Genomic DNA, 16,358 nt, shown 5'->3' with positions numbered 1-16,358 from the left:
TCCTCCACTTCCGCTTCCGACAGGAACAAAAACGTAATGACAGTAAAGTATAAAAGTGAAAGTATTTAAGAAATGTTAAAGTGAAGTAAGACTGTATATAAATGTATACGTACTACGTGCTAATGCAACTTCATGCTAATTTTAAATTCAATAACGGAGAAATCTTGAACCACGCAACTATATGCAATCTATCTACTGTCAAATGTAGATATACATATACCATAGCTGTCATCTGTAAATGCAATTCACACCGCTGTCAACTGTACATATACAATTTAACACCAATGTCAACTGTAGATGCAATACATCACCACTGTAAACTGTAGATATGCAGTATAACAACACTGTAAACTGTAGATATACAATACACCAGCACTGTCATCTGTTTTTGCAATATAACACCGCTGTCTACTGTATGTATGCAATATATCCCCACTGTAAACTATAGATATACAATCTATCATCACTATCAACTGTACATGCAATATAAAAACGCTGTCAACTGTATATATGCAATATAGCACAGCTGTCAACTGTATATATGTAATATAACACAGCTGTCAACTGTATCTATGCAATATATCACAGCTGTCATTAATGCATTAATGCGTAGGTCGAAAGGCATATAAACTGCACACTAAACAGCAATGAGCACATATACGTTATATTCTGAAAATTATGCATCAGCTATAATAGGGACTGTGAGTTTTGTTCTAAGTGAACCTTGATGCGCAAAGATGGCGATGAAGAAATGAAGAAGTCAAAATCTAGCTTTAGTTTGAAGGGAGTATTTGGCAAAATCTAGCTTTAGTTTGAAGGAAGTATTTGGCAAAATCTAGCGCTTCAGTTTGAAAGGAGTATTTGGCAAAATCAAGCTTCCGTTTGCAGGAAGTATTTTGGCAAAATCTAGCTTCCGTTTGAAAGAAGTATTTTGGCAAAATCTAGCTTTAGTTTGAAGGAAGTATTTTGGCAAAATCTAGCTTCCGTTTGCAGGAAGTATTTTGGCAAAATATAGCTTTAGTTTGAGGGGAATGTTTGGCAAAATATAGCTTTAGTTTGAGGGGAATATTTGGCAAAATCTAGCGCTTCAGTTAGAAGGAAGTATTTGACAAAATCTAGCTTCCGTTTGCAGGAAGTATTTTGGCAAAATCTAGCTTTAGTTTAAGGGGAGTATTTGGAAACATCTAGCTTCAGTTTGCAGGGAGAATTTGGCAAAATCTAGCTTTAGTTGAAGGGAGTATTTGGCAAAATCTAGCTTTAGTTTGAAGGGAGTATTTGGCAAAATCTATATTGGTGAGAACTTGAAGAGTTTAGATCAGAAGTGGTGTTGGTGTGTGTATATGAATAGTTTAGATCAGAGTGGTATTGGTGTGTATATGCATAGTTTAGATCAGAGTGGTATTGGTGTGTATATGAATAGTTTAGATCAGAGTGGTATTGGTGTGTATATGAATAGTTTAGATCAGAGTGGTATTGGTGTGTATATGCATAGTTTAGATCAGAGTGGTATTGGTGTGTATATGCATAGTTTAGATCAGAGTGGTATTGGTGTGTATATGAATAGTTTAGATCAGAGTGGTATTGGTGTGTATATGAATAGTTTAGATCAGAGTGGTATTGGTGTGTATATGCATAGTTTAGATCAGAGTGGTATTGGTGTGTATATGCATAGTTTAGATCAGAGTGGTATTGGTGTGTATATGAATAGTTTAGATCAGAGTGGTATTGGTGTGTATATGAATAGTTTAGATCAGAGTGGTATTGGTGTGTATATGCATAGTTTAGATCAGAGTGGTATTGGTGTGTATATGCATAGTTTAGATCAGAGTGGTATTGGTGTGTATATGAATAGTTTAGATCAGANCCCCTCTTTATACGTACACATAAAAAGTCCAGCTAGCACAACCAGCAAAGAAGAAAATGAAACAAATTGATAAAAGTATGATCATAAGATAAGAATACGATAAGAAAGAAATTATTTTACTATTTTGATAAATTTTTATCTGAGTGTTAAAATTTTTCAGACAGTTCATCAAACGGCTTAAAACCCCCCATGTCTTCACCAAAGTATTAGCAGATGTATTGGAAAACAATATACTGGCTTTCTTTTCTTTGATGGGATTCTATGGAATTGGTAAAGACGATTATCTCTTTTTCCTCGCTCGCAAAAATATGAGCATTTATAATTTTTTCTTTTATAATGACAAATTTACGAATTGCCAAGACAAACCGGTTCATAATCTTTGTTCTCCTACCTCTGTACTGTACGCGGTGTATCTAGAAACCGGTTCCTGGCCCCCTCCTCCACTTCCGCTTCCGGTCAAATTGTCATAGGTCCGGTTCAAGTCCGGATTTGTCTAAAATAATATATTTAAATTTATGTTAAAAAAATGCTATAAATGCAAAAAACTTAATCTTCAATTAAAAAAGATGTATTGAAAACATTGTATTGGAACATCCTAGAATCATGTTCAATTCCATACCATTCCTAGAGTCCATGGGATTTTTTCTAATGAAAATTTCATAATATTTTATTATAGTTTCTCTAAAAATATCACTAACGGATTTCTGCACCAGAAACAATGGAGGAAAATGTGAGAATTAACATTATTGATGAGATAAAGGTGTAAAGGGTACCATTGTGAATCGGGACCTTCTATACTGGACGTTCATGAGATATTACAACGACAATCCATTTAATGGAATTGTAAACATCATGTAACTGATATCTTCTACATTGTTTTTCTGTAGCAGAAATGCGCGAGTCACTTTAGTAGAAAACCAAAATTAAAATAACCATGTTAAAAAATTATAAACCGGGAAATCTAATTCATACGTAATCAGTCTAAGCTTTAAGGGTACTGTTGTGAATCGGACCTGCCCCTTAGGCAAAAGAAGGATTTCTTAAAATTTAACAATTCCTTTGAGCAGAAATAGTTCCAAGTGTGAGTTAAAAAATCCGAACATGTTGCCCGGAAATACAGGAAATTAACCGCATTAAAAAAATCACCTGATTGTGTCGACCGGCCGCCGGCCCTAACGTCCTCCTAGACACGAGGTCGGGAGAGGATCCTCCGACCAGTGGAGGCAGGGTCTGCGAGGCGAGGTCTGGAGTACTACTGGAGAAATGAGAATGGTGTTCCCCAGGGTAGGGTGGTGGGGGCTTATATATTGTTAAATGGTTTAACGGATCAAACCCGTCTCCTAGAAAATACTTTAGTGATAACCAGAAATGTTGATGGAAGACTTGTCCCAACACTTGCATAATGTATATAAGCGATAAAAAGAAAACTTTGGAATGGGAAGACGACTTTTGTGCTCAAGTATAATTTTAAATAGTCCAATGAACATGAAACAATGCAAATTGTGCAGTGTGCACAGACTATTTTCTGAATAATTGATGACTATGGCTACTAGTAAAACTTTTTCCTTTGTAACAACATCAAATATATCTTTTAAAATATTTTTTTAATAATTTTCGCTGACGCTGGATTTTCGAACATTCCTGGAAAATATGAAAATGCCGTCTTCATTATCAAAAATCCTCGAAACAGGAATACATGTTTTCAAAAGTAACTCTCAGATTATGAAAAATACAAAATGTTATGAAATATCAACTATTTACAAATGCGTCGAAAAATAATCGATGACTATTGTTTGTAATATCTGAATGATTTGTTTGGAATTAAATTGATTTCTTTACGATCCGAGTTGAATGTTGCATCTTTGTATGAACACTACGTTCTTCGGTATTAGTCGTTTTTAACAATTTTTCTTTTATAGACACAACAAATAGAAGTAAGATTAGTAGCGATCAAAAGCGCTTTATTATCGCATTAAGCCTATACCCCCTTTCATTTTTCGCGCACACTCCCTTTAAGTGATTTTTTCAGAATTGATATACTTCTTAAATACTTGGACTATGATATTGAATGTTTTATGGTAAAACAACATCAAATATCTTTTAATGTCTGCTCATATATATAATAGTCTTAATCCAAGAACAATAATTAAACAATATTCGGAAATTTGTCATTTTTTTGCGTATATGTAAATTGTGAAAGTTGGCCGCAATAAAACCCCCCTGCGAGATATTATTTACGACAAAAACGGTCTTTTTTAACTTAAGAAAAAAAAAAAAATTTATAATGAATGAGTTTGTACCTGCAGTGTTCAGTTCCGGCGTGGAGTAGGTATGTGCACTGTTCAGCGGAAACCAGACTTCAGGCTTAACATGATAAATCAATCAATTAATCAATTTATTAATCAATCAATTAATCAATCAATTAATCAATTTATTAACTAAAAAATTGAAAAGTTTGATTGTTTGACAAATCAAAGACAAAAAAATTAAATAAAAGAAAGGGAAAATCATAAAATAAAAAACTAAGGTTTTAAAATAGTTGGAAACTATTATAAAATAGTTTTAAACATTTTATTCCGATAAAAAAGTCTTCGACAACATCCTGCAATTCCAATCTTATCTATAACTTAAAAGAAGTTAAAAGTATACTTTGACAAAATTAAAATATGTCTTTAAATTACTTTAAGACTGAGAAAATAAAATAAAATCTGCACACCATGCATAAGAAGATTTAAAAAAATGTTAAATACGCACTAAAAGATTTAACAGACTAAAAAAATTAAATCCATACCAAAATAATAGGATTTTACTAGCGTCTAATAACATAGCTAATCTGATATCTTTAAAAGAACTGTAAAGGAAAAAGTAAAGGGGCTGAAACACGAGAATTTCAGGGGTTGATCGAGACCTTTAAAAGGTCTATCTGATAATCTTGTTTCGGGAAATTGATATAAAACTGTGTCAAAATTGTACCAAAACTTCTATATGTAAGATTTGGTGACTCTAAGTTTAAAACAAATCATATTCAGCAAAAACGCAACCAATCTGAAAACTACGATATCCCAGAGGAGCCTGAAAAACTCAAGTTTACTCCTGTTATAATTTGAATTTAATAATTTTTCATTTTTAATATGTATAATTGATAATATTATTTATACGTCATTATCACGTGACCAGAACTCCAACCAATGGTAGCGCAGTATTATCGTCACGTGACCCCGTCTGTATCACGTGACCAAGTCTCGATTCATTTTTCCTTTAAAGTCCCTTTAACCAGCCTAGAAAAAGCTTTGGAAAGCCTGAAGTCGGACATACGGTTAGAGTCCCTTTAGAAACTGTATAAAGTCCCTGGCTTACCTCTAGCTGATTATGAACTCCATGTCCCAGATGAAGATGGCGAAGATCATGTTGAGAAAGGTTTGGTTGTCCAGGTGGAGGTTGCCGGATCTCTGGGTGGGACGAATACATCTGCGCCATCTTAAATATCACGTGATTAACATCCGCCATTTTGCAAACAGTCGCCTTTTTGTAAGCAGTCGTTATATTTTATACAGTCTCCATCTCTAAAAAAGGTTTCTACCTCATTAATATTTGATAACTTTAAACTAATCCTTAATATTTTGCGCGTGTATTTCATTTCTTGCTAAAAATAAAACACCATAGATTTCTCTTATGATGTCAACTAAATTTTTCTTTTGATTACCATTTAAGTTAGTAAGTACTGTATACGCAAAAAGTTTTTACAATTTCAACACTTAAGAAAAATCCAGAGCCATTGTTTGTATCTTACCTGACTCATCCTGTTATTCCCTTTGTACTTAGACATAACAGCGGTTTCATAGTCCGGGGCGGGCCTGTACATTGGTACAATTGTACCAGTTCGTCGGTCCACGCTGCCCTCAAGCCGGTCCAGGTCGTTAGTTGAGCGTGCACCTAAACAAAATGGCGGATTAAATATATTTACTTAAATGTGTCTTAAAGGGACTATAAGTTAAATTTAAAGTGAACCTCCATGCAAAATAGCTTTGCCTGATTTACAATGGTACCCTTAAAAGCTTTTTCTGATCAACTATGAATTAGATATCCATGATTTTGTGTCTTTAAACTGTCAAGTGTTTATTTTAATTTGCTGTTTTTTTTGTGCAAAAGTGACTTGTGCATTACTAGCTTTTAAAAAAACGCTTTAAACAAGTTCTTACAATTTGAATCAAAGAGTCAATTTTAGAATTTTATTTTTGAAGATTTTAACCATTTTCCCAGTTTTATAGGTATTGGACCCCTACATTTATAACTACCCCCATAAAGCCATGTTTTATGGGTAACTTGTAAATAAGATAATGTACTTAACTTATCAAGTGATCTTATCTAAATAAAATTAAACAAAAAAAATCAAAAATAAGTATTAAGGTTTGCATTGCAGGTGGGTTGAAAATATCAAATTTTATGATTTTTTTATATTTTTTAAAGTTATAATCCTTGAAAAAAGATATTACTATCAATAAATCTAATCTACGTTTGCAATAATTTTGAATATCGAAAATTCCTCTTTCTCGAAATACTAAGTTAGTAGATAAAATAAAAGTTTAAACCTAAATAAAATTAATCAAAAAGTAGAATTCAGAATGTTATAAATAAACAAAGTTAAAAACATGTTTAAATTCATATTTACGTGTTAAATAGTCATAGAAGAGATGCTCCTTGTATGCTAGAGAAAATAGATTAATTAATTTTTAAGATCACAAATTGACTCATTGACTCACTGACTTATTCGCTCATTGACTCATTGACTCATTGACTCATTGACTCATTGACTCATTGACTCTACTCATTGACTCATTGACTCATCTACTCATTTGCTAATTCGCTCATTAACTTATTGACTCATTTACTCATTAACTCATTCATTTATTTACTCATTCACTCATTCACTCATTTCTTTATTTACTCATTTACTCATTTACTCATTTACTTATTTACTCATTTACTCATTTACACATTTACTTATCATTTTAAAATTACTTTTTAACATTTTTAAAGTTTATAATCTATGCAACATTTTCTTTCCAAAAATCAACTAATAATCTAGACTCTTGAGTGAAATAAGAGTTTTGAAACATGAACACTTAAGTATGTTGTTGTATGAAAAAATTTTTAATAGTCGTTTTATCAAATACCCAACTAACCAAGTAACGTCATGACGACGTTGTAAATTTTTTTGAGATTTTGTTGTTAATACCTGAAAGGTATCCTGGAGTAAAGAGGGACTGGTTTATGTTAAGACTGGAACTACTCCGTCTAGGGTTGGAACCAGAGGAGAGCCGTCCTACTCCACCTTCACAGTTCATAATTAAAACAGTAATAATAATAACAATAATAATAGTAATAAAATAAACATAAAAATATGAATAATACTAAAAACAATAATGATAATTAAAACTATAAATACTTGATAAGATACCTAGATTTGATATTTTTGGCGGCATATTAGCAAGAGTTAAGTTCATAGAAGCCCCGAGTCCTAAAAAAATCTGATTAATTTTTAAATTCAAAACCTATTAAGATTGACCCCAGTGACCAGATAAATTGAATAGGAAAATATTGTTAAACCAGATTGACGTGGTTCAATCAATTCTCTTGTTGTTTGAACTGGCACACAAAAGAAGTGGTTGAACTATGTCTGCGCAGTTTAAGTACTTCTTGCTATTAATTAAATTAGAGGCCAAATTTAAAGAATTGAAACCGAATCACTAAATCGCTAAAATCCATTTCATTCCATTCCGGCTAAAATCTCAAAACACTGAATACAATTTCAAGTGGAACCAACCAGGTTTGAGCCAAGTCTCAAATTTGAGATGTGGCTCAAATTCTTTAAATTCAGCCTCTGGTCCTTTAAGCAATTAATAGTTGAATGCTAAATATTGATAAGTTTTTCATCTTGTCTTCACTGTAAAATGTACAGCATACACTCTCAATTGTACACTGTATAATTAAACAGTACAGTGTACAGGTTATACTGTACATTAAACACTGTACAGTGCACGTAATCTACCTGTTTGATTGATTGATTGATTAAGTAGAAGCCTGGATGTAGTGTATCCTGATCTACGGTCTAATCCTCCAGAAATTGAACTGTTCCCAGCCCTAAAATTATATTTTTACAAAAATATTTTATAGAGTCTTGTCAATGATTGATCCCAAGATACACAAAACAAAAGTTCAGACTTTTAGGCAATTTGCTTTAGATTGCAGGGAAAATGTTTTTTAAAATATATATTACTATTCTCCAATACCCCCCGCCCCCCCCCCTTAAAACTGATGATTTAAGGCTTAAAAAATTTAAAATTGTAAAATAATCATTTTATTACCTTTTTTCTACAGAAAGTGGGATATTTTGACTTCGTTGTTGAAAGGTTTTTATATCTGCTGCTTTTATTACAGCCGGTCCTAGTTAGACAAATACATAGAAAGATCGATTTGAGAAATAGATAGTGAGTAAATAATTATTTTCAGTAAGTAATTATTTATTTATGAAAAATAACAAAAAAAGTACTAAAACCTCAAAAAAAAGAGGTTGTGGGAATATTTCCCCTCCACCTCTAAAAGAAAAAAGACAAATAGAGAGATAAAAAGACGAACATAGATAGACAAATAGACAAACAGATAGACAGACAACGACCGATAGATAGGCAGACATATAGAAAGACAAATAGACAGATATAGATAAAGATAGAGATAGACAGGTAAATATACAAAAATATATAGTATAGACAGAAAATAGATAGATAGACAAATAGGCAAGCAGAAAAAAATATAAATAGACAGATATATATATATATATATATATATATAAACTATTTAGATAAATAGATAGATAGACATACAGACACATAAATAGATAGTTGGACATATAGGCAGACAACCAGATACACATAAAGATAGACAAATGAATAGATACCTGGAGGAACTTTGTACATATAATCTTCCAGATGAAGAGGAGGGAGGGGGGATGAGGAGAGGGGGTGAGGGGAGGAGAGAGGATGGGATGAAGTGAGTGAGGAGGAGAGTGGATGACTCCCTGGCTCTACAGTTATATTCATCTCACAGCTCTCCGTCGCAGACTGAAAATTAATTAATAAAGTTCCGTTGAAGACTGAACAATATTTTTCCGTTCAAGAATGTATAATTTAAATCTCCTCTATTTTTAACTTTAGTGCTACAAAACAAAAAGAAGGGACTGCAGACATAATTTCAAGTGACCTCCCTCCCTTTAAAGAGGTGCATATGTCTGATTCACAGTCCTTTTTATGACGTCCAAGAGAAAATTAAATCAACATCTGAAACCGCAAAATGCTGTACATACAGCCATGTCTGAAGCCTCATCTTTAAACCTTGTGTTGTGATCCCACCATCATATTCTTTATTTCACAAACATTTTCTATCTACTGATTTATTTATCTTCATTATTTCAGTTTTTATACCTGGTGCATTTTAAAGAATGTATGCTGAAGCACACAGATTTTCCAAACGTATTTTGCGGCATCAGGTTCATTGAATACAAACTGTACACTAAAATAAGGTTCATTGAATACAAACTGTACACTAAAAATAAGGTTCATTGAATACAAACTGTACACTAAAATAAGGTTCATTGAATACAAACTGTACATAAAACTAACTACTTGACATGAAAAATAGTGTTAATCGTATACAAACTGTACACTAAACATACAGTTCATTGAAGGCTGTACACACAAGTTTTGAACAAAATTGTACACTTAAAACACGGCGTTATTTACATAACACTTTGTACAGAGTAGGGCTTTGTTATTAGTTCTAATCCGATTTAACAATTGTGGTTCCAGGTTATTCCATAAAAAATCTGAGAAGACTAAGATAATTAAAATGTATATGTTAATATTATTATTATTATTATCATAGTAAAAGACAACCCGCCATTTAGAGAAATTTTAAGTTTTAAAGCCGGAAAAAAACATGTCCAACTAGTTTTACCAATTTTGTTATATTGAATACACTCTGTGAAGATACTGCAGATAAATGCTAAATGTAAATTTTTCTCTTAAAATCTGAAAAATACAGGGTTACCGACAAAGGAGGAGACTGTAAAGACGACCTAAATCTCTTAAAATATGACGATTCCAAGGTTAAATTAAATCTTCTGCTCTGAATATAGTCTTTTAATTACTTACTGAATGATAGGACAAAGAAAGAAACAATTTTACAGTTGCAGGGATTTGCGGTTATAAGGAAACGGACAGAATAATTTCCGTACAGTCGTCTCTGAAGAGTCTCATCCTTGTATCTTTAAAAGAATGTTTTATCCAACCTGAATTCAAAGTTTTGACAATCTATTCCAAAATATTTCTTATGATTGACAAGGTTGGTGATATCCCTCCACCGGAAGAACTGAGGAGAGTTTCCGTTCCCTTTCCGTACACAGATTCCTATATAAAAAAAAACAAGCAGCAGTGGTTAAAAATTGTCTTTCACAAAAATTCAATAATTTACAAACACAGATTCCAAAAATTCTTTTCAATTATTTTTTCCAGAATTTTTATTGCCACGAAAAATATGAAAACGGGAAATGTCTTTCTCCTTACTCAAAATCCAGTCATGTTCTTAGAATCATTTTCAAGTATTTTTTCCACAATTATCAATGCTTTCAAGGGTCCAATTGTGAACCGTACATGCCACTTTATGAATGGATGAGCCACTTGAAATTACGACACAGTCCCTTTAATCTTGAAGATTAAAGATTATAGTTTAGCACCTGTTAGTGAAGCTCCAATCAGAACCTCATTTCCTGTGTCATCCTATACAAAAATATTAGTTAAAATCAAATATTTAGTGGTTTAAACTTTTAAACCACCCAGCTATATAATCAGACAAAGAGATGAATATTAGGGATAAAAAAATTGTGTTTAATTGAATTCCATAAAATTTAGCGTTGTTTAGAAGATATATGTTATTTATAAGAGTTGCAGGCCGTCATCCTTTGTGCTTAACCCAAAACGCTTTAGAATACAGTGAGACCCATAATACTATGGAGATGTTTAATCTTATATTCTTTGTAGCTGATGTTTTAACAGTTGCTTAAAACCAAACTTGTTAAGTTTATATGGACTGTGTAAGCTGCACTTAAGTGTAACCCTCTCGCTGTATTTTCCAACTAAAATGTTTTAAAATAATTTCCCGCCAAAAAATGTCTAAACTCACTTTAGCGAGAAAGCACTCTTGTCCATACCCCTCCAGCTGCTGCGCACCAACTATATAATAGATCTCGGCTAGTTGCGCCGCAATGCCGCGCAGACTGTTGTGCTGAGTAACAATGGCGTCGGTTAAGGCTCCAAGTCTAAAAAATAACAATTAAGAAAAAGACAAAGAAAAATATCTGAACAGAATCCCGAAATGAAATCTTCGGGTACGCTATTTCAAAAAAATTTACTTTGATTTAAAGGTCTCATGCGAAATCGATAAAAATTTTGCCAATTACTTCTTTCAAACCAAAGATAGCACCAAGTGCTTTATAGTGTACATGTAAAGGGCTACAGAAAAGCATAAGTGAGTTAGAGTAGTCAAATCAAAGCACAAGGCGTTGCAACACTTCAAAGTCGATTCTGTCTTAAAAATTAATGAGACTTGTTATAAGCAGGCTGAATCTTTGTGAATTTTATATTGATCAAGTTCTGAAAAAATATGTATATGAAATCTCAGCATAGGTAGATTTTATTTTCAATATCAATTAAAAACCCTTCGTTGGGACTAAAAATACAAACTGAGTTGGATCTACAGCTAAATCTTGGATTCCTAGACTTAGCTGGATATTAGATATTAGACTCAAAATTTACTTCACAGTTGAAATACAGTCATTGTAGGTTGAACTTTAGGACATTTTGAAGTTTATCTACTAGATTTCGAGTTTAGCGGCTGAATTCTTTGGCTAAGCCGGTCCAATACAAAAACTTCCAGCTTTGGCCTTTGGGATTGGATCTGTTTAAAAAAAACTTGATTTATCAAACTCCATGGGGAAGGCACTCATCATTTAGCGTTTAGAATATAATTGGTAAGTCATAATCATGGCATCATGACTCAAATTTGTTTGTGTGCTGAAACCTGTAAAAAAAATGTATAGGATTAAAAAATGTCCAGGGCCAGACTGAAAAACTATTGTTCATTAGACCCCATTCTGAAACTTGGAATCTGTTGGAAAAGTTTTTATTTGATCTGATTTAAATAAATAAAGATATTCCTACCTGTCTTCAAAGTGTGAGATCATAGGTTTGGGTAGGAGAGGGAAATCCTTCAGATACTCAGCAGTATGCTTCTCAGGATCATGATCACCAAACTCAGCCTGATCATTTACATTCTTATTATTAGGATCATGATCGTGAAAACTATTTTTAAGGTCTAACACGATATTAACGATATTAACATGCTAATGGATTAAAAAAAACTACAATGAGGTAACCTGCAAGCTGTAGCTGGCTAGCACTATGGCCTGCTCGTAATTGCAACGAAGACGACCTTCAACAACGTCAGTTTTCAACTGCAGGAAGTAATGATACCTTGTCACCTGTAAGAGAAATAAATATAAAAGTGTTGGCTCCTCCTCATAACCCAAAAACCTGGGGAACTGTAGGGTAAATCAAATTATATACCTCGTCTTAACTAAATCTTACTATGTTTCGGCCCTTATTTTGCTTTTCTCTGTAAATTACTGTGTAAAACCATTTTCATCCAACCCGAAAAATTATATATGTCTCAAGTTAATTATAATTTGAACAAACTCTTTAAATTGTATATTAAACGCTGATCTGATTCTCCAGTATTGGTAATTGAAAGTGGATTTGATGGGGCTATTAAAGGGACTGTAGGCATAATTTCAAGTGACCCTTCATTTGTAGAGTGGTGTGTCCGATTCAGAACAACAGTACCCTTTTAACCTTATTAAACCTTAAACTAATCAACGATGTCAGACTTATTGTTCATTAGCTGCGGAAACACTTAATTAACACTTCATTAGCTGCGGAAACACTTAATTAACACTTCATTAGCTGCGGAAACACTTAAATACTTTAAACTTTTAACGTCAGCTGCAAGTTCATACTGTACGCCAGCGTACAATCCCGAATTTGAATACATTTATAAAGTTAAACAATAAGTTCTATTGCCTTAATGATCAGTCATAGGTTTAAAGGAAATAAATGTTATTCGGGCATTGCCATCTTTTCATGGAAGTTCACTTGAAATTACGCTTACAGTCCCTTTAATGAGGGAAGGTTAAGAAAATAATTTTAGAAAAATCAAACACTGACCTCGTCCTCTAGTAAGGAAACATCTGTGACGTAGAATATAACCCCCAGGTATAGGTAGGGTTCCCTGCTATACTTCTCCAACTGCTTCTTCAGGGGGCGGTCCAGCTCCACCCACCGGATACGAGGGTACGCCCTGATCAGAAATATTTAGTTAAACCGCGCAGACATAGTTGAACCAAGTCTGTCCGGTTCAACCATATCTCACTATTTATTAAATCTGAGCTGGGAACGTTGGTCTTGGATACTAATATCGCTGGATCTCATTATCCACTGTGGTCACTTTTACATTGAGGATTAATGTAAAATCTCTTCATTTCAGTTTTCCCTTCAGGGTACAATTACAATGCGGATATTGAATAAAGATTAAACTAATCTGCAGATTAACAAAAGATCAAGATCAAGCATTGTTCTCTATATTTACAATACAAGAGTTTCCAACTCTGGGCAGTGGACATAAATTTGGCTAAAATGTTTTAATGTAAAATAAGAAGATTTAAAGGAAAGTAAAAAAGCAGGGAATTCAGCTGCAGGGGGAGGAACTAAACTGTAGAATATTGGGAATTCAGCTGAAGGGGGAGGAACTAAATAGTAGAATATTGAATGTTATACATATTTTGAATAATAGTATAAATAAATTGATTTCAAAAACAATTTGAAACAAAGTTTTGAAAGTTTAAACTTTTTTGAAATTTAGCGAAAGAAAAAGGGCTTAAAAATTTGTACGCACAAATGGACAAATTAATAAAATTTAGACGAAAATAAAATAGTTTGAGGAAAAGAATTTTTAAAACTTTCATTAATAAAAAAAACCTTCTGGACACAAATCTGAGACCAAAGAGATCAGGCTGCTGAAGTCCCAGCCTCGTGCAGATATTATCCATACAATCCCTTTAAATATAATATTATCCATATAATCCCTTTAAATATAATATTGTCCATGCAATCTCTTTAAATATAATATTATCCATACAATCCCTTTAAATACAATATTACCCATACAATCCCTTTAAATATAATATTATCCATACAATCCCGTTGAATATAATATTGTACATGCAATCTATTTAAATATAATATTATTCATACAATCCCTTTAAATATAATATTGTCCATACAATCCCTTTAAATATAATATTATTCATACAATCCCTTTAAATATAATATTGTACATGCAATCTATTTAAATATAATATTATTCATACAATCGATTTAAATATAATATTATCCTTATAATCCCTTTAAATAAAATATTATCCATACAATCCCTTTGAATATAATATTATCCATATAATCCCTTTAAATATAATATTATCCATACAATCGATTTAAATATAATATTATCCTTATAATCCCTTTAAATAAAATATTATCCATACAATCCCTTTGAATATAATATTATCCATATAATCCCTTTAAATATAATATTATCCATAAAATCCCTTTGAATATAATATTATCCATATAATCCCTTTAAATGAAATATTATTCATGCAATCCAATTAAGTATAATATTATTCATAAAATCACTTTAGATATAATATTATATATATATACAATCTCTTCAATATCATATTATTCATAAACTAAGTATATAAATGTATCTAAAGTAGTAATCTGTGTGTTTGGATGTCTGTATTTTCCATCATAACTCAGGAACCCCAAGACCAATCTGCCTCAAATTGTGATTGGGGAACTTGGGGGAACCATGAGAATGTTCTTAGTTTGACTTTTTGGTCCTAAATTGAGTGGGTTTTTAGATGCTACGTTGAGTCCAGGAAAAAAATAGTTAAAATCGTAATTTAAGACCAAGTGCGGGTAAACGGCGGGGGTAACAATGAGTTTTGACTTTAAAAATTTATTTCAATCAAATTTTACAATATTTTTAAATATTTATGTAATATTACATGAAGATGTTTTGAGATTTCTATATTTCTTGTTCTTCATTTTCTTCTTGTTCATACATCTTTCATACATCTTTCATTCATAAATCGGCTAATTTTGAAAAAAGAACAGAAAAGGGATGTCCTTGTAATTAGCTACATTACAAGAAGTATTTTTAAAAAGATCTTGCTTTTTTCCGAACCCTTTATTCATTTGAACTGGCTGACTGGCTTTCTTTTCTCAGGGCTTCTATATTGAAATCTTGGGGGCACGGGGGGAAGGTTCGACTGATCAAGTCACTACTCTTTCCTCTTACATTCCATTACTTGCACATGTTTTGCTTGCATCTGCTTCAAAACACTTTCTAGATCCTTTAACCAGGTAGAATAGAAAAGGGGGGGGGGCATCTCCCATTCGCTATTGGTATTAAAGATAGTGCAAACCTAAAAACACCCCTTCTAATTTTCCTCTTCAATATTTTCTTCTTTTTTCTTGAATTTATCTTGTTTTTATACTTTTAGCCTTTCCAAATAGTTCTTTTGACATCGAGTTGTGGAGCAGGTAGGAGAGAGATAAGGAGGTTTTTAGGAAGAAGAGTATAGGGGATTGCTTCCTTCTTTATTATACTCTTTCTGAGATAAGGAGGATTAAGGAAAACCAATATCTGCATCCCTTATGCAAAATGGGGAGTTGTAAATCCTGAAGATTGCTTGAGAGGAATCTTCCATAGCAGTCCAGTCCTCACAGCTGGTCGAGTAAAAAACCGGTATTATTGTGCATAGCTTGTATACCCATCAGGGGTTCCTTCTTTCAGTCCACCATGCTGAAGATGAAACTTTGTTTTAATCTATGTATATTGTACATTCCTTGCTTTCCCTGCAGAATATGAAATGCATAACTAAACACAGAGCTCCTTTGGGCTGTAATTCTGGGACCACAGGCCTGCTCTCTTTGGAGGCAGTCAGGCGACTGGGGTGACAATAGGTAACCCAGGTAATGCCGGGCCTTCAGTTGAAATAATATAAAATCAAACTAGCCTTTGAACCCAGCTTTGCCTGGAAACTAAACCTTCATAAATTAAAGCCAACCTACTAAACTTTTCAGACCGACCATGTCTGGAAACAAAGTTATTCCTAAAAAGTCAACCCACTCAATTTAGAATTTGTAAACTAATATAGTTCCTATTGAGTTCTCAAATCAAAATTTGAGGCAAATTAGTTAAAGGGTTCTTTTGTGATGATCAGAGATAACAAACAAACAGAGATTACTACTTTATATAA

The 16,358-nt window shown here is 32.7% G+C and overlaps 1 protein-coding gene across 1 annotated transcript in view; it reads right to left on the bottom strand.

The window, feature by feature from the left end:
* LOC111711567 (tyrosine-protein phosphatase non-receptor type 21) overlaps window positions 1-16,358 on the bottom strand; it is a gene marked incomplete in the record, with an annotated part of 34,860 nt that overhangs the window by 15,398 nt on the left and 3,104 nt on the right. Inside the window, 19 exon segments of the mRNA XM_023485952.1 lie at window positions 2,256-2,357; window positions 3,011-3,204; window positions 4,165-4,228; window positions 5,222-5,341; window positions 5,655-5,797; window positions 6,534-6,569; window positions 7,101-7,196; window positions 7,323-7,382; window positions 7,914-8,005; window positions 8,230-8,308; window positions 8,820-8,982; window positions 9,343-9,430; window positions 10,209-10,326; window positions 10,653-10,695; window positions 11,099-11,234; window positions 12,136-12,233; window positions 12,351-12,455; window positions 13,198-13,330; window positions 14,008-14,085. Coding sequence (XP_023341720.1) covers window positions 2,256-2,357; window positions 3,011-3,204; window positions 4,165-4,228; window positions 5,222-5,341; window positions 5,655-5,797; window positions 6,534-6,569; window positions 7,101-7,196; window positions 7,323-7,382; window positions 7,914-8,005; window positions 8,230-8,308; window positions 8,820-8,982; window positions 9,343-9,430; window positions 10,209-10,326; window positions 10,653-10,695; window positions 11,099-11,234; window positions 12,136-12,233; window positions 12,351-12,455; window positions 13,198-13,330; window positions 14,008-14,085 — 1,948 coding nt within the window.

The sequence above is a fragment of the Eurytemora carolleeae genome, unplaced genomic scaffold, assembly GCF_000591075.1.
Source record: "Eurytemora carolleeae unplaced genomic scaffold, Eaff_2.0 scaffold1171, whole genome shotgun sequence".
Taxonomy (NCBI): Eukaryota; Metazoa; Arthropoda; class Copepoda; order Calanoida; family Temoridae; genus Eurytemora; species Eurytemora carolleeae.
The sequence above is the reverse complement of the archived record's forward strand: the minus strand, read 5'-3'. Positions and strand labels throughout refer to the sequence as shown.